General features: G+C 38.2%; 1 protein-coding gene across 1 annotated transcript in view; it reads left to right on the top strand.

Annotated features, from left to right (window-relative positions):
* Nucleotides 1-5,809: 5,809 nt before the first annotated feature.
* Nucleotides 5,810-21,763, top strand: part of LOC101159953 (delta-type opioid receptor) — a 64,006-nt gene continuing 48,052 nt past the window's right edge. The window contains exon 1 of the mRNA XM_078938217.1: nt 5,810-6,073. Coding sequence (XP_078794343.1) covers nt 5,960-6,073 — 114 coding nt within the window. The 5' untranslated portion in view covers nt 5,810-5,959. The remainder of the gene's footprint in view (nt 6,074-21,763) is intronic.

The following is a 21,763-nucleotide window of genomic DNA, read 5'->3' as shown; positions in this document are numbered from 1 at the left end:
ATCGGCTGGAAAAAGTTACATTGGCCCATCCCTATTTGTCTTTACACATCTATCTGATCTCTTTTGTGTGCTGGTATATATCCCACCCTTGTTTTTAATTGTCATTGTGATCTTAAATATGTTTTTGCACTTAGTGATTTGTTGGCATGATTTGCACTTTGGGGTCACCATTTTCTTTAATGGCACCCCATATAAACGTGTTTTATTAGGCTTTTATGAGTTTTTTTTAGCAGTTATTATGCAATGGAAAATGTCTATTGTATTTTAGGTCATGCAGTCGTAGTTTAGTCTAGTGGCAAATCAATTCTTGTTGTGAAGATTATGAAGTTTTCCACCTGTCCATCGTTGGTAAATACACTTTCAAAGAACTTGTTCTTAATTCACAGCCTCTGAAGCCCTGCTGTGTCATTTCTGACTTTCTGAGTCACATCCGTCTCTGGAAAAATTGACCCATGAGCTCGTTGAGGTCCTATAAGCTTGTTAAGGTCAGGGGAGTTATTGTTTTTTTCCTATTGTCTGGGAGCAGCTGTGGTCGATTGAGCGCCGGCGGAAAATTAGAAGCGTTGTGCATTTAAAGTCATTTAAAAAAAGGACTAAAAACTAAACATTAGGTTTAAAAAAATAGACACATTTGGAAATTAAAGCAGTCATGTCAACAGAAAAAGGAATTACTGATCTCTCATTTGCTTTGCCTTCAGCCGCCAGATCAATAATAACAATACAATAGTCCTCTATTTTATGTCTCTCACGTCAACTGATGCTGGAAAGAGCTGCAGGCCTGTTATTCAAGATTTTGACAAAAGACGAAGACCCACAAGTGCAACCAGACATGATGTCCTTGATGTTCAGAAACACAATTTGTGGGTCTGTATGAGGAGAACAAGGTCAATATTCGATTTTTTTACAGAAGAAAATAAAACATTTGATTTTCGTTAAAAAGGAAATGCAAAAATAAAAAAGATGTGATTGTGAGAAAGACAAAAGTGTTTTAAATCTCAAATAAACATCATTTACGGTTGTCCGATCAGACTTTTTGGCCCTGATCCGATTCAGAGTCATTTGATTTGAGTACCATGTCCGATCTGATACTTTTGTAACACATTTAGAAAATGAATAAACTTAATACAATTTAATGAGGTTTTCACTGACTTTAATCATCTTTTTTCACTTAAAACTTAAATGGAAAACTATTGTGAAGTAGCTTAAACAATCAAGTAAAAGTAGTGCAACTGTCAGCTAAGAACAATACTAACTAGTAAAAATAGGTAATAATTAGTCCTGTCAGTTAGTTTGATGACTATCACTTTAGGATTTTCAGAACATTTGAACATTTTTGGTTAATATGTCTATTAAAATTTGGAAAAATTCTCAATTAACTCTTTTGTTGTAGTATGTTGATGATAGGTATTCATGATTACCTCAAATCAATGTAGATAGACGATCCCTTGGCCGCCATCTCACTGCCATCTTTTTTTTAAACTCTATTTAAAAATTAAACATTTTTTTAGAGATGCCTATTTGGGTCGATGTTTTCTACAGACAAACCAATAGAGACACCTGCTGTCAGTTTGAAGTTATGAAGCCCGGAAGTCCGAATCTGTGAATAATTCAGCTGAACTGTGTAAGCTAGTGGCATGTTTTGCTATTTTAGGACAATAAAATGTTATAATTCGTTCATGATATGCAGTTTCTACAACAGTATTTATCTGTAATAATAAACTTAAAATACATAGCGCTTATCATAATAATAAGGATAAAATAAATGTCCGATTCCTAATCGGAATGCAACATCGATAGAGTTTGAAAGCATGGGATTGGCTGATTTGCGATCACGTGATCAGATTGAACATTAATGCGTCTTTGTATGTAAAACAAGGAAAATCCTTGAGGTGACCTGAACTAGCTTCTCCTCGTTATGCTTGTTTGTACAGTAAAGGTGTGCACCTTTGTTCAGATAGATTACACTCGTCCTCTACTAAAAAACACATCTTCTTTAAAACATACAGTTATTCCTAGCTAAATGAACTCTGTAAATGAATCTGGATGACATTAAATAATTGTAACCCTAACCAGTGGTTTGGACTAATTACCTGGATAAACAGTGAAGATATAGAACCTTAATGACTTTGTTTTTCCAGGATGACATCCTGCTTTGAAGTGGCCACTCTGCCCGTGAAATGAGACCGGACTGAACGAGTGTTGTGATGCCTGAGCAACACTGATGTTGTTGATCAGTTGAGGATTTTCGCTCACAGTGGACACAATGGCAAAAAAAAAAAAACAGTTTCAAATTTACTGACATAATGTGAAAACAAGCTTTTAGTGTCGGCCCATTCAAAACTGCATGGACAGATGAACAGATGGACGCTTTTCCCACCAGCATCATTAACATGTTACCTAATTATAAGGAGAAACTGTCAGAGAAAGCAACTCCAACAGAAACAAACCAAAGAAAGGGAGGTAAATAAACATATCACAAATAGATTAAATTGATGCCATTCATTTGTACCAGTGCTTTTCTGTACTTTAAGCATTTATTTTTGTCTAAATTAAAGAAAACTTTAAAAAAAATCAAACTTTATTTACTCTATAAAGCACTTTTCAAGCATATGTACGGTTGCCCTGAAGTACAAATCACATCAACAAATCACTCAAAAAAAAATACAAATTGGAATGACACTTTAAAAGCAAAACAGATAAAAAGGAAAAGGCAACATTAAATTTTAGAAATAAAATAAAAAAGTTATGGTCAATATGCTTTATATCATTTTAAAAAGTCATAATTGTGTTATTTTTAATACATTCTTGTGTGATTTTTCTGGTGATGGAGGACATATAAAAAGAAAATCAGCTTAAAATAGTGTTTCTGAGTATTTCTTTATTCAAATCGTTCCCTCAACAACGGGGAGGCGCTAATGTTTCTGCCCACAACTCAGAGGCAAATTTCTAATAAGCTTCTGCCACTCTGCAGAAACTATGTCCTAGAAAAGTAAACAGGCTCTTTTTTGGGGGGCTTAAAATAAAAAAAAAGGGCATAATCATAGTTAGAAGATCACTGGGAACTATTTTTAAATAGCTGAAAAGATTATTGGAGTGGGACTTTAAATCTTTGGTTTGGGTCTGGACTGACGATGTCTTGCAGGTGTCACAGGGGGATTTTTCCTACTTGTACCATTTATGGGTTTTTAGTCTTATTTCTTATTGATCCTGGTTGTGTAACCTAAAAATCCAAGGGCTCTTGAATGGCTCATGGCAAATCGGCTGAGTCACAGGTGTGTGTAATCAAGGTGGGTTGGAGTTTTCATCCTTTAACCCTTGTGCTATCTTAGATGCCCCCACCCTTACATTGACATGTTCTTCCTACGACAAAGGTGGATAAAGGTGGAAAGATTTCATGTAATCCATGGACACCAGTGAAGATCACAAATCCTTGAAGAAAAAAGGTTCAGCGCACTGTCTAGTGGGTCTAGATGACCCAACTCCCAACGTTGAAGTGCCTAGGATAGCACAAGGGTTAAAAAGGATGAACAGCCGGACTTGGAGAGGGGATGCGACGGACACTGCAGAGGGGTGTGGTTGCGACCCACCCCTGTTTCAGACAAGTGACTTACCTTCTTAGTGCAAATCAGTATTAGCCCAAGACAATGACGTTTTCTGAACCCCCTCTAATGGATTTTTATTGCATGTGTTTCTACTATTTTTACTGTTTTATACTAAGTTTTATTTCATTTTGTGTTTTTTTTTTCTTTTCTCGATTGGTGTTTGGATTGCGAGCTCCCCAATCATCCTGGACCATTTGGACTGCCAGAGGCTGCACACTTTTGAACATTCTGAGAATAAAACTTTTGCATACTTGTACCTGGTTGATCTGCTCCTTACACTGAATCTGATCTACTAGAATCTACCTGTGTTACACAGGCATTGGATAAGCTCGGTTCAGAGGCTTGACACTGATGGTGGTGAAGGGCCAGACCATGCCAGAGCTCCCTTCCAGGTGGAGACCTGGGTGACGGAAGGCCGACAAAACTAGAAATTGGAGAAAGGAAAACTTGTGAATTTAAAGGTTAAATGTGAATGTGATTTGCTGAAATGAAGGTGGATAATTTAGCTAAAGGAACCCAAAATTCCAGGAAACAAGATGGATCTTCCTCACTGAAGTTTCACAAAAACTTCATCAAACATCTTAAAGAAAGGCCTGTTTAGTTTTCCATCAAATTTTGCAAGGAATGAATCATTTATACTTTCTTTTATTGGAACGTTGTCCTTTTTTGTGCGGAAATTGCGTCTTTGTGTCTAACTTCCAGCTTTCACACGGATCTGGCTTTTTTTCCTGCAGCAAATTTAGAGCATGGAGGGTAACCAAGCTGCTCCAGGTAGTGCAAAGAAAAGAGCTATTTCTGCTTTTGTTTTTCCCCCCTACACAACTGGTAGATGTTTAAGAAAATGAAAGTTATTTGTGTCTGTTTTCCATTTGTCCGAATCCCTGGAGCTCAGCTCAAATGAGGCCTGTATGAGTCGAGCGTACCTGAGAGACTGAGAGATGCTGTCAGAGTCAATCTTATCTGATGGCTGTCCGAGCTGTTTTAGAGCTGCATCTCTCTGGGCTAAGTGCACTCCGGCTAAAAATACTGCAACAGCCGGGAGGAGTGCTCAACTTGAAATTATTGTATCTACTCAGCAATTTTTCTGCTGCAGGTTCAGTGTGGGCAATAAAAAGATAAGAAGAGTAACACGGAAATTCATTAACCACACTGGCCTTGTGGAAAACTTTTAGAGACGTGATGAACGATCTCTCCAAGTCAGTTTCCACAATAGACAAAGAAACATAAAGAGGATTATTTCACTTGTCTTAAAATTTGCTTTTTATATTTATTTTTTTGGAAAACCTAATGTGATATCTAATTAAAATAGGAAATCTGCCTTGGCATTGTCATGGAAAATTAAAATTCTTGGAAATTTTAAAATACAAATGAACAATTTTGGCTGAGGATGGGATTCATAAACCTTCTCTGGAATTGCAGCACAACTTACAGATGTTTACAATTTGCAAATCTGTGCCTTGAATACATTGGTTATTTTCTGGCTATGATGGGTCATATTTTGCATAACAAAATATTCTTGCTATGTCTGTCATAGAAAATACTCCTAGTTTTTTTCTCTCCTTAACTCGATGTCTATCAATGTTTAAAACTACTGTATATTTTGGAGTCCTGTTTTTTTCTTTTTTTCTTCTTCCATAATTTGGCCAAGTTTTGGCCCACTTAAAAGCGACTTATGTTTGATTTAGAAAATAAATATTGGCTCAAATATTTGCAGTTTTCCTACCAACAACTTGTTTCACTTTAGTGGTTGTTTCCCACTAACAACCGCTAAAGGGCACTGTGTGTGTGTGTGTATGTGCGTGTGTGTTTGTGTGTGTGTATCAGTATTTGATATATAATTGCTATAGAATTTTCTATAGAATAGATCTTTTGTAAAAACGCACTTTGTAAGGACATTTAAAACTCTTCACTTAAAAATGACACACATTAGACTGTCAGAAGTAAGACCTCTGTCTCCCCCTCTGGTCATTGGTGGGAACCATCTCCAGAGTTATGATCACACTACATCTCCCAGCAACCCCAGCACACAGTTTCTGGATGCCACACACCTGACTCATTTGCAATCACTCACAGTGTACTTAAGCACTGTACTGAGCCTCACTCAGTGTCAAGTATTGTTTGTGCTACTCTGCCTGCATTACTGAGCATTATGGCCAGACATGAGCTTATGGTTCCTGACCCTGTTTTGTCTCTGATGCTGTTTGTCTACCCTGACTCTCACCTGGATCCTGTCTAACCTTCTTGTTATTGACCACTGCCTGCCTGACCTGGATTCAGCTGTGTGGACTGTTAGCTGAGCTAGCAAACCTGCATCAGTTGGAACCACCTCTGTTTCGTGACAGAATTGTCTGAGCTCAATGCTACTGCCGCTCCACCGACGTCCTGCCCGGCTGATGGGGTGTACACCCCTCCGTCCCATCGGAAACGGGTTCTCCACCTTGTGCATGACTTGCCTGCATCTGGACACCCAGGTATGTCCAGCACTTGAGCATTAACTGTGAACTCTTTCTGGTGGGCCACTCATATTGGTACACGTGTACCAATATGTAGCCGGGATGCATGGTATAATGCAGAATGCTACCAGGCTTTTAGGTACACAAAGAAAGCAATGTGCACAGTAACATGCATACAGGAAAACCTTGTCAAATTCTTTTGAGAAGCAGCTTTTTCAGCAAACTGGAATAAAGGTTGTTTTTTTAATTTTATTTAATTTAATTTTTTTAAATCACCAGCAAATCATCACTAAAGTTGCTGCACGGTAGCACAGTGGTTAGCGCTCTTGCCTCACAGCAAGAAGGCCCCTGGTTCAAGTCCCAGCTGGGGGTCCTGAAACAGAACAACAATGGGGGACCTTTCTGTGTGGAGTTTGCATGTTCTCCCCGTGCATGCATGGGTTCTCTCTGGGGTCTCCGGTCTCCGATTTAAAAAAACTTAAATCCCTGATTAAAATTCAAAATTGATGGAGCAATCTCTGCAAGTTTTATTTTTGAATTTCTTTTTTATTAATGTAATTTACAAGAAATTTATATTGTATGTCATTTGATTATGGGATGTTGTCACACCATTTTGTTTAATAAATGGTTTATAGTTTTTGTTTTTTGAAGTATTTTGGGGTTCGGTTTTTACCGAAGGTCAAGTTTCAAAGACTTAAAAGTTTAATTCCAAATGAAACGTCCACCAAGTTTAAACTATGGATAAGAAACCCTGAAAAGAAAAACTGTAAATTTTGGTTTTCTTCATATCTAACTGAGGAGATCTTGACTAAGGTTTCCAGAAAACTGGTCTCCCTACAACCCTGGTGTTGGTCAGCAGATGCTGCTTTAATAATGTTTTTGATCTCCTGACCCTGTTGGTTTATCACTGCAGCAGAGACTTTCATGCTTGTTCCCGAATAAGTCTATAGATGAGCCAAATGTTTCCGTGTTATTAAATTAATAATAAAAAAAAAAAAACTGCAGCACATAACTGGTTAAAACTGATGCAGACTCGCATCAAAGTTGATACTTTCAGCAAACTGCAGGATTGAGAGGAAAAACAAAGCATCCACTTTAAAGAAAAAAATTAAAGAACTAAAGCTCCCATTTAGCCTGTGTTGAACCCTAGCTGGAATTTCATAGATAACTGTTTAGGGAAGTGAACAGCGGCAGTTATGTGACCGTTTAAACTCATCCTGTGGAAGGCAAAGGGCATTTGGTCCAACAAACCAGTGATGTCGGTTTCAATCCCTGTCAAACGAGCTATCATGAAACAGCTGTCTGAAGCTGTGAACCCAATGGCGGGGCAGGATGGAGAGGGTGTAGATACACTGGAGGGGGGGGCAGAGCAGGGGGTTATTGATCTGATCTGGACATTGCTTTATTTTTTAATTTTTTCTGAGTGACTATACAGTTCTATAGAACATCCTTCATAAATTTATCCTCTCCACTCTGAAACAAGATAGATATAAGGAAGCTGAAAAGTTTTTCGGGTTTCCAAAAAAAAACTATATCTAGATAGATATCTCTTAGTTAGTAAATTGTGCTTACTCACAGGTGAAAATTTGAAATGATTCACCCTGCACTCTAATAATTGCAATATATAATATAATCAGCCATACAGACACCAGTCAAGCTTTTAATAATTAAATTTTGTGAATAATTGGGATTTCTGATTTGTAGAATTGGGATAAAATCTAAACGCATATAATCTTTAATTTATAAAGAGTAAAGTTAGGTCATACTTACCTGTAGTTAAATATCAGATTTGCTTTAACCAACAGAGAAAGAACTGATAGAAATTACTTCCATAATGGCTTTTGCATTAGCCGCTGCGAAGATGCCGCATGGGAGTGTTTGGCACTCCGAGGGTCACAGAACAGGGTAAACAAATGTAAATGCTGTTTATCTGCCTCTAATGCATGCAGTCCCCTCTTGGGGTTTTATATTACAGCTTGACAGTGCAATTTCTATATTCAATGCAGAAGTAGCTTGTTCTGAATTATGTTGTCCTGTTCTGAGCAAAAACCATTAGCCCACCACTGTTCAAACAGAAATCACAACACTTTAATGTGGCCAGTGTATAATATCTCCAAAGTTAAAACCTTGTTTTTAGGCATTAAGATGTTTTAACAGGTTTGAAGTTAACTTTTTTTTTTTTTTTTTGCTTTCTTTTCTCAAAATCAGCGCAGTGAAAAGATTAACAAATTTATATATTAGGAGCTATGGACTAAAAAAAAAGAAATGTATTATTAAAATTGAGCATCATTTTGTTCAACTCTTGACGAACTTGATTTATAGCTCAAACTCAAATTACACTGTAATGTTTGGTAATTTTTCAACAAACAATTTCAACAAATGTTGACAAGATCATGGTCAGAAATGTAGATTTATATTCTAAGAAAAGTGATAGTTTTAGATTTTGAGGATTCATTTAAGATGGGACAACTTGTGCTAGGAGAAAACTCTCATTTTGATCTGAAATGGGTCATTTTCACTTATTAAACCAGTTTATTCTACTTCAGAATAAACTACAATTAGGTACATAAAACCGCAAAAAATACAAGAATTACTTTAACCTATTTTTTCCCCCTTTTTAAACACTCGTCATTTTAACTCAAGTTAAAATGACTTTCTGCAGTAACAGATCTTTTTCCTACTTTCTACAGATTTTCTTCTTAGAATTAGTTCTCTTTTGCTATTTCAGGCTATACCTCTTTTTACTTGCAAAAGTCTTTTTTTGTTTTTTTGTTTATGTGACCAAATTAATAGGGCGTCTTTGTTTCAATTATGACATGAAATTCATTTTACTTTAGTAAAACTAGCAAATAATTGTACAAAGAGGCAAAAAACTTATAAATCCTCTGTGGCTTGTTGTCAGATAAATGCATCTAGACGTTAAAGAAAAACACAATTAGAAACAACAGACCACAACAGGAATCAAGTTTCTCATGCACGAGGGAGAAAAGCAAATGTGATGGAAAGGCCCACCATGCTTCTCTTCTCAAAGGACTGCTTCTCCCCGTGCTGTTTTGATTAAAAATTCAAGTGGGAGGTAACAATTTTTCTAGACAGAGAAAAGTTCATTAGGGGGTGTCGTATAATGACCCATTTGGGTGGATTCTAAGTTCAAACAGTATTCCTTATCAACTCAGGACAGCGTGTCGTAAAACCCCTTCATCCTAGATGCATTTATCTGACACTTGTCTATTGTGCCATTTTCTAAACCAGCACAAAATGCTGAATGACTCATGTTGCTGCTGTTTTAACACAGTCAAGCTTTTAACTCTCCAGACATGTTTTTATTAATATGTTCCTTTATTTTCTGTACTTTGCTTTCTGGTTTTGGTCGATTTTTAAAGGAATCAACCAAACCCACTGCAAGAATACGCCCCCAAGAAAGAAGTTAAAGTTTCTTAATGTTGCTGCTGCGGTGGGGTCTTGGTGTGGGGGTGGCTGGTTGCTCCTCCTCCTTCTTTTCACATTCCATCATCCATTTTAGAAGAACATAAACACTCAACTGAGCACAGGTGTTAGCTCACCTTTGCACTAACAGTTTGCGTGAATGAATTAAATCTCACACTAGTTGGCTTGAAGGCATGAGTATGCATGTGTGAACAATATCTGTACTGTGTACATGTTGACATATGGACATTTTTGCAGCTAACAGGTGTGTTTATAACATTTGAGTGTGTGTGGACAAGCCCCGCCCCTTTGAGATTTGTATTCTATCTGAACCTTACTGTAATGATAAACACCCAGTAACTTGTTGCTTTATGCTGCTTCATGGTTTTACCCCCCTCACCCTCCTATCCCCCCCCCTTTCTAACATCCATCTCCCTCCTTTCCTTTTCCGTCCGGTCCAACAAAAGAATTTCAAAAACAATTAAAATGAATAAAGTTTGGCATCGATTACAAAAGGGGTTAATTCAGACATACCTCTGGTTTGTCATAAGATTAATAACCCCTGTTGTAAAAGTAAAATATGTCCAACACAAGAGGCCTTCAGCCCTCAATTGTCTGCCCAGCTGTTGGACAGGACAAGTTAAAAAAAAAAAGTCTTAAAATGTGAACATTTTTCTTTGAATAAGCTAGAAAATCTACCGATAAGGTAAGAAGAAATGCTTTTACCAAGAATTATTTTAGACATAAATTAAGACATTTTTTCTTGAAGCCAGTTTTTATTTTAAATCTTAAATTCCATTTTTGCAGTGTTGAAAGTTGTCTCTGGATAATTACCCTGCTAAGGCATTTCTACCAAAGCAAATATTTTCCTTCTTTTTGAGAGGAGGGGCTTGTTACTCCTTAACTCGGTTGGTGCTTTACCCCCCCCCCCCCCATCCCCCAAATCTTAATGAAAAAATAAAAATAAAAACCTGCTAGATTTCTGGGTTGATAAACCTGGTTAATAGTTTTGTTTTTTGTGACTTCTAAAGGCAGAAACGCCTAACAGACAGGAGCACAGCTTATCCAAGGTGTCACCCCATTTCTGTCTTTCTGAAGTGTTGGATTTGCAGATGATAAGCTCTTTAACTGCTTTAGATAAAACAATAACTGCTCTATTATTGCTTCTGGCATGTAGTCTGTAGCATGTAAGGTCATCCTGGCAAATCTAGAAGGCATACACCTCCCATTAGCCGGCTGCCTGTCAGGCTGATGACCATTACTACAATCGTACTTGCCGGTTGTCACCTCCATTAGCGTGAAGAGCAGTGTGGGGAGCCTTGGGCTCTAAAGGTCTTAAGCAATATAAAGCTGGCTGTGGGTGAATAATGCCACTGAAACTGATAAATTATGCATAGCCTGAGCTATCATTCTGTATATCTGAATCTCACTGCTCTGGTTCAATCAAAAACTGATCATTAAATAAGAAGTTAAAGCAACTAATAACCTTTGGCATTCAAGCCCTAAAGAATTTTTTTTTGCCCTCAGCTTGAATGCATTTTATATATTAAATTACATGCATTGGAAAACACTATCACAATAAATATCTGTTATCTTTTGGCAGTTTGCTTCAATCTGTGTGATTTTTTTGATTTAAAAGTTTTTCTTCACAGCAGGAAACCAAAATCATTTTAAAAATGGGGCTTCCATTTTTGTCAGCTTCCATAACTTCGGCTCATACTATATTATTTTCTTTTAGCTTGTCTAAAAAAAAAAATAGAAATGGCAAGTGTTGCAAAAACAAGGATTTGCTGTAATAACCCCAGACTGGGGTATTAGCTCCAACTTTAGATGAAAACGGAATAAATGACCTCGAAGAATTTTCCTGCTGTCATATGTTTAGAAAAATCTGATGAAAAAGTTTTTTTTTTTTTCCTTGTCAGGGTAGGTTTGCAGGAGCTGGGCTGCTGAGCTAAATGCAATTAAACTCAGTCTGTTGAATTTTAAAAAGCAGATCTAACTAAATATACAGCACAACAACCTGGTGCAATAATACAGAAGAGGATTTGGACCTTAGAGAAAGGAAAAATAAAAGGGCATAGAACATTCAGACTTTCATCTCAGAATTCTGAGATTCAAAGACAATAAACTATTTCAAAGTCCTACTAGTGGTCACACAGCTGGATGTGTGTAATTTGTTCTCGCATTGGACCCATCCCCTCGGGGAGCTGTGTGCTGCAGACACAGCTGTGCTCATGAACCATTTGGTGTTTTAAAACCCCCAATCCAACCACTTAGTGCTGCGTGTCAAGCAGGGAGGCATTTGGGTCCCATTTATTTATTTAGTCTTTGGCTTGACTCAACTGTGAATTTGAACTCTTGACCTTCCAGTCTTGGAGAAGACACCAAGGCCACAGAGTTGGTCTATCTCTAATTCATGGAAAATCATCCACACTAAATGAAATATGAATAATTTTTATTTATATTTCTACTTTGTAATTTGATTTGGCATGAAGCAAAATTACAAAAATAAACATGTTAAATAGAAAATGGCACTTTTAAATTGATGGGCAAAAAAGGAATTATTGAACACTGAAATTGGAATGCACATTAGTTAAATCATTGACTCAGATTTTGTGTTCAAGCTGTTTCTGTGCAGTTTTGAATGGGTTTCTTGGATTGGTAACGTGGTACTTGTGTATGTTTGGCTCGTCACCAGTGAACAGAATATTGGCGCGAGTGAATTGTTTTGGCAGGAACGTGCTGCTGTAATCCTACATGTGCTGCAGCTTCTCAATGTGGAAGCCTGATTTTTCTTTTTTTTTTTTTTTTTTTTCTATCCTATCCCCACACCCCTTGTTACCATGGAGTTTTTACATGTGAGGAGAACAATAAGAGACCCAGAGCTAGAGAACTGCAGAAAGGAGAGAGTTTGGTGATTGGATCAATATCAAATCAAACTTTATTTATATAGCACTTTTCCTATAAAAACATAACACAAAGTGCTTTAAACTAAAACAAATAAAATAAATAATATAAAAACAAGCACAAAAATTCAAATGGAGCCCCCTACCCAGACTTGCACACAATCCCCAACCCTTTCACCCCTCCCACCCCCTAACTGATGGAGAAAGACAATGGGAAATGGGCTGTGCACGAAAACAAAATTTGGTTGTTGGAAATCTAATATTCCCTCCCTGTGAATAGCTGCATAACCAGCCAAAAGCAGCATCACAGGTGGGAACCAGCCTCACCACAGCTAAGTGGCGATGCAGGCCCCCCAACTTCCCTCTGGGTCGACAGCCCAGAACAGCCAGCAGCCGACCCAGAGGGAAATGCCCTGAAAATGAAAATAAAGATGTGAAAAGTAAACATACTGATAAAAGCAATAAACAAGGAAACTCTGAAATAAGGAATATTAAAATGGGTATTAATAATCTAGTGTTAATTCATAAAACATGATGATGATGATGATGATGATGATGATGATGATGATTATTATTATTGAGCATTTGTGTTTTATGTTAGTTTTTGGAAGACCAACAAGCAGTTACCAGGAGAAAAATATTTTAATTTTTACCTCTGTTAAATTAAACATTAATGTGATCAGAGCAGCCAGAATGTCTGGATTAATCTCCAAAAAGTGTCCCTTGATGAACATTACATAGAGACAAAACCACCCTTTCTTTGTACTCCATTAAAACTCACAATGAGAGAGTTGACTCTAAATCAGTTGAATAATACATTATTGAAGCAAGTTCTCTCCAAAAATTCAAAAAGGAAACAAAAAACATTGGTAAATCACACTGTATATGATGCTGGAGTCTGTTTTAAATTGAAAATAACAGGAATTAAATGTCTGCATTGTAAGTCCCTTTCCTCTTTAAACAGAGGCTGCAATTATTTTTACTCTTTTTTTAAATCTCAAACAAGAAGACAGGATTTCTACTTTCAATACCATGTAAATGTAGAAAAATGAAAATTCAATTTAATTTGCAACCATAAATGTCCTTAACAGCTTGCAGTGTTCAAACCATCATTCTCACAGGGTTAAAGTGTGTTAATGTTCTTCAAACACTTGTAACACAAACAGAAAAACTTTAAAAATCGTCATTAAATATTTTAGCTCCTCTTGAGGAAACTGTCAGTTAGTTAGCCCTGGTTGAGGATAGGCCATCAACTCCCAGCTATCGTGTCCTTGGCTTTCCTTTCCAGCTCCCTCCAGGTCTCCTTAACATCAGCCTTCATAACCCTTCATGTGTTGCTTAGTCCTCCTTGCTTTATCTTCCCCTGGGGATTCCAGGTCCGGGCCTGACAGGTGATGCTGGACGTTGATGTCCTCAGGGTGTGGCTGATCTAACCCCATAGTCTTCTGCTCTTCTTCTAATGGCGCCCTTGTGTGTTCTTTGCCAGAGCTCTTTGTTGCTGATCGTTTCTGGCCAGTTGAGCTTGAGAAATCTTCTAAAGTCTCAGTCACGTTGACCCGCAGGGTTAACTCGTATGGGTGCTGCAGGTTTTGGGGTTGTCCTGGCCCATGGAGGGTCATAGACAGGAGGTGTGTCTTACAGTTCCCTTGGGACTTGTGTAGCCACCTGAAGGGAAGTAATAAAAATGCTAATACCATTGTTGTTCATGCTTTAAGTGTCTCATTAAGTATTTGGAGAGCTAATGACATTTTTACATTCTCAACATGTACGGCTGATGCTGTAGTACAGTGCCCTTATGCCAAACTCTAGTTTTTAGTAAGGTGTGAGTACTGGCTTATTATGGAACGTACACAAATGCTGCGCACATGAGATGTGCAAGTAGTATGTAAATAGGATGCTCGTAGGATAAAGACATAAGCTACATCCTGATTAATTTCTTAATTTCCAACAGTAGCGTACATAAAGAAATGTGTACTTATTACTTAAAAAGCCCTAATAGGTTTGGAGGGGTTGAACAAAGGAAAAATCCATACGGCACGCCTGCTTCTCAACTACTTCACCTTAAAGTATCCTTAGAATTGTAAAGGTGCTTGCAATGACCCGTCGCTTGCAGCATGCCTGCAGAAAACACATGTTGCCTAATATTTTTACTCTACAGGCTCACCGGGTGGTCCTCATCCTTGACATGTTGTGTGGATCATCTGTTTGCTCCATATTGGTTTGCCCATTTTTTGCCCACAGACAGGAATTGATAAAAGTCTGTAATCCGTTCATGGTGGCTTTTGTTGATCTCCATGTTTCAGTTCTGCACAGCAGGACAGACTTGATGTGTGAATTGAACTTGCAAATCTTGATGCGCATTGTGATGAGGTTGGATCTCATGAAGTTCTTGAGATTCCACTTGCACATGCGATGAAATCCTTGGAGAAGTTCTTTAAAGATTCAAAACTCTTAAAACTTGAAATTGCTTTAAAATGAATTAGAATTCGGGATGGTGATTGTCATGGAGACTTTTCCTTTAAAAGTAGGAGATATCCTGACTCCCTTAGCAACCGAGCCAGTGTCCTGACCCCACTTCAATAACCTGAAAGCTAATACATTTAACTCTGCAAACATGCTGCCATAAAACAAATAATCTATGGAGAGAGTATCTTTTGATTATAATTGGTTTTATATTCTAAATGATGAGTTTTTACAAGACTTTATAAAATCTATTCAAGCTCTCCTGGACTTTAGCAGGCACTGGTCTAAACAACCTGTATCTTATCCCTAGAAAGCTCAGTGACAGAGCATTTGCATGGATTAACAAGATTATTAAAGCACGTGATAGACTAATGCAAACAGAAATATAATCAAAATGTATTTAGACAACGTGAACTTTATTGTGGCTATAGGAAAGAAACACTACATCTGTAAAGGCTGCTCATTTTCTGTGGTAATTATCCAGCGTTTACTCAGTTACTGAGATAATTAAGGCAGTCAATGTTATTTGCTGATGGATGTCTGTGTTCCACCCTGACAAGGCTTATTAGTAAGAGTAATGTTTTCCGTCAGGAGTCCACCTCCGAATGGATTTTTTTCCTTGCTAAGTAAAGGAAAGTTTTTTGTTTTTTTTTTCTTTTTGTTTTTTTGTGACTATCTAAAATTTATATGCTCATCTAAAATGACAAGGATCCAAACACTCCTGCAATTAAAATGTCAATTTCAGTTTTGGATTTGGACAAAACTTACCTTTTTGTTTTTATCAGAAATTCTTTGTCTAATAAAAATGCTTGATTCATATTTTACTGTTTCAAAGTTGAATCTGTGGTCAACACGCTGTCTAGTTGAAGTTCCAATGATTCATAAGTGATTCAAGAGTTCAAGCATTTAAAAAGAAGGAATAAAATTCACCCTTAATCATCTGTATTAATTTTAGGTGTTTAAAGTAATAGTTCTCTCTTAAAAATGCGGTTTCTTCTAAAAAGAACACTAAGTCACTTATCTGTGAAACTGGCATTTTTAAAAAAGAGAAATGCCCTTTTTGACACATTTGCTGTGGGTCTTCATGAAATGTCACAATCTTTGGTTAAAGAAAAGCTTTTCTTTCCAAGCTAAATGTTACTTTTCTGTTCTCACAGCTCTGTGATGGTTTGTGAATCAGCAAGACATTAAAAGCTTTATTTGCATGTCATGTTTATAAATTAATTCAGATGTAATTTTTTTTTTTTAGTTTGGTTTTGATGTTTTTGGCACATTTGTTGTGCTTGTATGTCGTATTTGTTTTTTTTTCCGTCAAACATTTCTTTTAACGCAGGGACTGGCGGACGATGAAAGGACTCAAAGATGTCAATGGCTACTAATGGTGTTTTTCTTTCTGTGCTTATTTATGAAGCAAGAAGCCATATTTCATGTAAACGCATCATTTAGGTTAATTTTTGTATAGAAAAGCAGACACAAACGATTGGGTGAATAAGGTGTTGTAAAATTCTTTGCACATTAGAAAAGCATCACACGGTCCATGGAAACAGAGTTTGACAAATCTCTCATTGGCTGACTCTGGACTTGGATGCAGACTTCTGTGGAGAGACGTCTCCGGTAATGAAAAGATTTTCTGTTTACAGATGGATGTAGTGGTGGAAGCAGACAGAGCAGTGGACAGAGATCTGTGTTGTGTTCTTGTTTTAATTACTTGACTTTAGAATGATTTCCTGCTCACTGGATGAAAGCAGTGCAAGATTAGAGAGGACTAATTTTAGCCAAGGGTACAATACCATCAGCTGATCCAATTTGGCAGCAATTATCCGGCTTATCTGGGTTTTTGAGTCTTGCCGCCGATGGGATTGTTTACCATTCTGTCAAAAAGGAGAGCACCTTAAGCTTTTGCTAAGTATTTGATTCGTCCAACCGGGGAATTCTGGAGTTATGCTATTCTGGAGTTAAGTATTAATAAGGGACTCTTAGGGTGACTTAAGACGGGAAACATTTGGTTTGCTTTAAGAGAACCAGAGTTCATTTCCCCCGACAATCCGGAAAGAATTTTTCAGCCGAGTGGACCAGGAACCGCTCTCTGACCAATCTTTTGATGTAGTCTCTGTTCGTTTCCAGTCGGACTGAGCTCCGGTTCATTCTGAGTTTCCCCAGTCAGAATATGGTCCAGAACAACTGGACCAAACGGCCGCCGTAGCCAGGCATTACGATGTAAACGGAGAGCCGCGGAGAAATGTGAAGCTATGAAAAGACACAGCAACTCATTGAAATTTGGTCAGATTATGCAGGCTCATTAAAACAACTTTTAACATGATACACATTGTGTCTCACAACCTACATGTCATAAACCCTTATCTATATACCTTCATAGCCGTCGTCTCCTCAGCAACTGCCTTGTAGCTTGCCTCAACTGTACCAAAGCAGCATTAAAAAGCGTTGTACCTGATGTTGATACATAAGTTTTAAAATTGATCAACGAAATGTAAAACTAAGTGAAGTATTCCAACAAAGACTGCAGCACTGGACTTCCGTAACTTCTGCCTCTAGCTGCCTTTCCTTGCCATCATAATTCCTAGCCAATGATTGAAAAGATCTTTAGTCACGTGGTTTTGTTTACAAGCTTTGGTTCCAAACTGGAAAATGTGCTTGACTGCAGTCTAAATACAGACCAAACGCAAGGTTCAGGACTCGATCAGGACCAAATTAACTGAACTCTGTCCGGACAAAACAATTTTTCCAGTCTGAATACACCCTTATACAGAGAAAGGGTGGATGTAATAGAATCATTTATATAGGGGCAGTTTACGGATTTCTCATTCATGACTGGGTAAATTAAAGCCAAACGTGCAAAGACAGATGCTGCTGAAGGTCCTTTCAAAGAAAGTCAAAGGTGATTTTACAGATAGTTCTTTCACATGCAATTCTACACATCTACATCCTCAAACGTATGGAATTGTCTGTGGAAAACTTAAAGACCAGCTCCAATGAACACTGTTTTTAACATGTTCTTGTCAAAAGAATGTGATTCACTACATCATGGCATTTTCTCATGATGGGTCTCAAAATTGAGCTTAATTTAGCATTTCTGTATTTAATTTGTTGTAAATTAGAAGCAGATGAAAAAATGCCCTTTTAAAAATAGTTTATTTGTTATGTATAAAATATGCTTCTGCTCCTCTCCATTCTAATGCATCCACCTGCAGACAAACTGATCCATGTATGTCTTTGTTTTTTTCATCTGAGCTGGATTCTGGCTCAAAACTGTATGCCATTTTGTTAGACCAGGAATGTCAGGTTGGGGGTGTGAGAGGCAGTAAGCTAGCGGGAGAGCATGTAAACAGAGAGCTCTCAGCAACAGAGAGGGGAGGAGGGATTGCTCTGTGACAACAGTCCTGCTCACAACTCGGAGATGAATTACTGATGAACTGAGGCTGTCCTAGAAAACTTAAATTTTGGCTAAAAATGGCATAAACATAATTAAAAGACCACTGGGAATGCTTTGAAAATGGATGAAAAGATGATTGGAGAGGCTCTTAAAGTTAATTTACAGGATGTTAGACATGGATGTGATTATTTATTTTTCTTCTCCCTGAAACTTATAACAGCAAACTATTTTATTGTCCCTTTTAATATATTCAAGGTTCAAGCTTCTGGGTTTTGCCCCCAATTTTTCCAGACAAATGTTCTTTTCTTTTTATCTGTTGGTATTTCTCTGGAGCTTTAAATCAGTTTTTCATTCAGATTTACTCTGAACTAGAATGAGTCAGAGAAAGGGTCAGTCTGTGGAAGTCTTGTCCTGGCTCTCAGCCCGCAAGCCTCTGTGCAGATTAATAACATTGTTTGCAGTCTGCTCACAGTGATGGATTAACTTCAACAAGCCTCTGGAATATCTACTCGGTTTTTCAGAATAAAATTAATGAGCTTCACAGTGAATATCTTCTTCAGAGCAGAGACTTTCAAAGGGAGACAAATAAAACGTTGTAAAACGGTTGAAATTGTCACACTGATCTAATAATCATTTTGTGTATTTTTCATCATTTCCTTTCCACAAGTCAGTTAAGTGCTGAAAGCTAACAAAAGGCAGGATATTATGAAGAAATTACTTTTTTCCTGGTAAGTTTGGACAATCACTGGGAATGCTTTTTTTATTACAATGGATTCAAATAATTTATTTTTGCTTTTACAGTTAAAATATTGGAATGGAAAGCGTGAAAGTTTATTCATTTAAATGTGCTGAAAACCCCTTTGGCTGTTTGTTTGGACGTCTTCTTATATGTTTCACATCAATGCAATGAATTTTTCTTTACAGCGTTTGACCCCACATAACAGTAGTTCAGCTCTTCTAAGATGCACTGCGGCGTGCTCTGATCCATCTGCCCTTCATGTTGAGATGTTCCCTTGCTTCAACACACCTGATTCAAATGCATGCCTCATTGTCAGATGTCTGAAAGAGCTTTATGGGATGCTGCAGGGCTGATCCTTGACTCTGAAAGAGCGTCTTTGAGCTGAGAAGACGTTAACTTGTTGACAGCTTAGTGTCCCCAAGACCTGGATTAACAACCAAAGCTCTTTGGGTCTTTTTGGATAACAATCTGATAAGAGTGAAGGAGGTAATATGTGTCCATGAAACAGATAGTGTTGCTGCCCAGGCAGAGAAAGAAATGCCTGAATCAGACTTCTTCAAAACTAAAAGTGACCCTTTCCATGGTCTTTTCTGAAATATCAAACATTTTTGGCTGTTTTCACTAGATGAGACATTACTGCTAACATCACACTGGAAACATGGAATCTTAAAGTACTGACCCTCATTAAAGAAAAGCATTGTAGCGACCCAGCCGGACCGTCACTTAAGCGGTAAAGAACCAAGCTGCTACCGTAGAGGCTTCATTGGAGAATTATCGTGTCCCATACACTGTACGACTCCGGACCGACTCCGGTTGCAAGAAACAGGCAGAGAAGTCAAGTGGCCTTTTCAGCATCAAACCCATTTATTCAAACACACCTATCAAACAGCATGGATGTCACTTCTGTTGCCAGTCCTCTCACTCATGGTTGTCACCCCAAAACTGTCCACTTCCCATCAGCCTTAGGGGCTAACCCCCAGGTCGCTATAGTATCTTATTTTATTCCTTCCACATAAAATAACTGTATAAATTGATAGCTAAATAATCTTATTTTAAGAAAATGTGTCTTAGGCTACGTTCACAAGGCAGGGCTTAATGCTCAATTCCGATTTTTTGAAAAAATCCGAATTGTTTGCTAGACCGTTCACATTTCCAAGTAAATCCGAACTTTTGTGATCTACAGTGTGACCATGAAACAACCCAGAGTAGACCCGCATGCGCAGAAGAGTACTCAACGTCGAATGACGTCACTCGTTTGCGGAAGTAGCTTACGTTAACATGGATGTCAACAACAGTGTTGTCAACAGCGGAGCTCTTTTTTCATTAATACATTTATTTTCACAAAGGAGCCAGCACAATAACAATCTTCCCATTTTTAAGAAGGCATTGGAGCCAGGATCGTCTGTAACCACTGTTGTGGAATGGGAATGTGTATGTATTGGGCCCCCACGCGCGCGCGCGTTTGTGTAAAGAGCGCGTGCAGCGGGAGAGAATGGGGGGGCGGCAGTGTGGGCGCGCATTCATGTTGTGTGTTACGGAGGAAGGACAACGGTAATAAAAGAAGGTTTCCCCCAAAATAAATGCTATGGACTCTTTATTAACCCATTCCGGAGAATCCTGGAGAATCTAAGGGTCAGAACAGGGAGGAGGAGGAGGATCCGCCTTGGGTCCCCCGCGCTTCTGACCACGGTCGGGAAGGGGAGAAAGAGAAAAAAAAAAAAAAAAAAAAAGTACTCGCGAGAAAATGTTCAACACCACGCTCGGCCATTTAGCTGTTAATTTTTTTCAAAAACCGCCCGGTTGCGATAAGAGCCCTGGAGTTTGGCCTGAATAGTGCTGTCACTCCAAATATTAATACAATCGGGGACATCGCTTCCCTTCCACTGACGGGTCTCTGCAGCATCGTCCGCCGTGGTTGCTGTTTACGTTCTCGTTCCCGCCTATTTCAACGCAGAATGATGACGTTTGTTGCGTATCGATGACGTACGATTCGGATTTAGGTGGCCTGGCCGGTCAGACGGCGGTCGCAATTTAAAAGATCGGATACGTTTCGGATTCAGGACGGCAAACCCAAGTGGCCTGGGTCGCATTTGAAAAGATCGGATCTGTGTCATTCAGACTGTCATGAAAAGATCGGAATTGGGTCGCATAGGGGCAAAAAAATCGGAATTGGGTCGTTTCAGCCTGCAGTGTGAACGTAGCCAAAGTGACTTAATTTTTTTTCATAAAATAAGAGTACATTCTTGGTAAGACTTTTTTTTTTGTTTGTTTTGTTTTCTCCACTGGAAGATTTGTTTTACTCATTGAAAGAAGGTTGATCAACTTTTAATTTCTGACTAATTTCCGAGGAGGCAGATATTCCAGAAAATAGTGGCTTGGACGAGTTAGCTTCTACTCTGAATTTTGGCGAAACTCTTAAAACAACTAAATTTGCTTTTGGATTTCGCCAGACAAGCCAAAGAGATAAAGTAAAGCAAAGTTAGATAAAGCAAAGATAAAACTGAAACCTCATATCCAAAGAAAAATTGTCCATGGGCCAGATGTGGAAAATAAATCAACAGTTGACTACTTTTCTTTTTTCTTTGAGGTCGGTGCTTCTTTCAGAAAAAAAGGTTGTTGTTTCTCTTTCGGCTTTTCCCATCAGGGGTCGCCACAGCGAACGAGTCGCATGGTAAACTTGGTAATGTTTTAGGCCGGATGCCCTTCCTGACGCAACCCTCTCAAAGCAACCGGGCTTGGGACGGGCACAGAAGTAGAGAAGGGAACAGGGAGCGGCCCGGAGT

Source organism: Oryzias latipes, chromosome 20 (genome assembly GCF_053564925.1).
Source record: "Oryzias latipes strain Hd-rR chromosome 20, Olatipes_Hd-rR_3.1".
NCBI classification, from domain to species: domain Eukaryota; kingdom Metazoa; phylum Chordata; class Actinopteri; order Beloniformes; family Adrianichthyidae; genus Oryzias; species Oryzias latipes.
The sequence above is the reverse complement of the archived record's forward strand: the minus strand, read 5'-3'. Positions and strand labels throughout refer to the sequence as shown.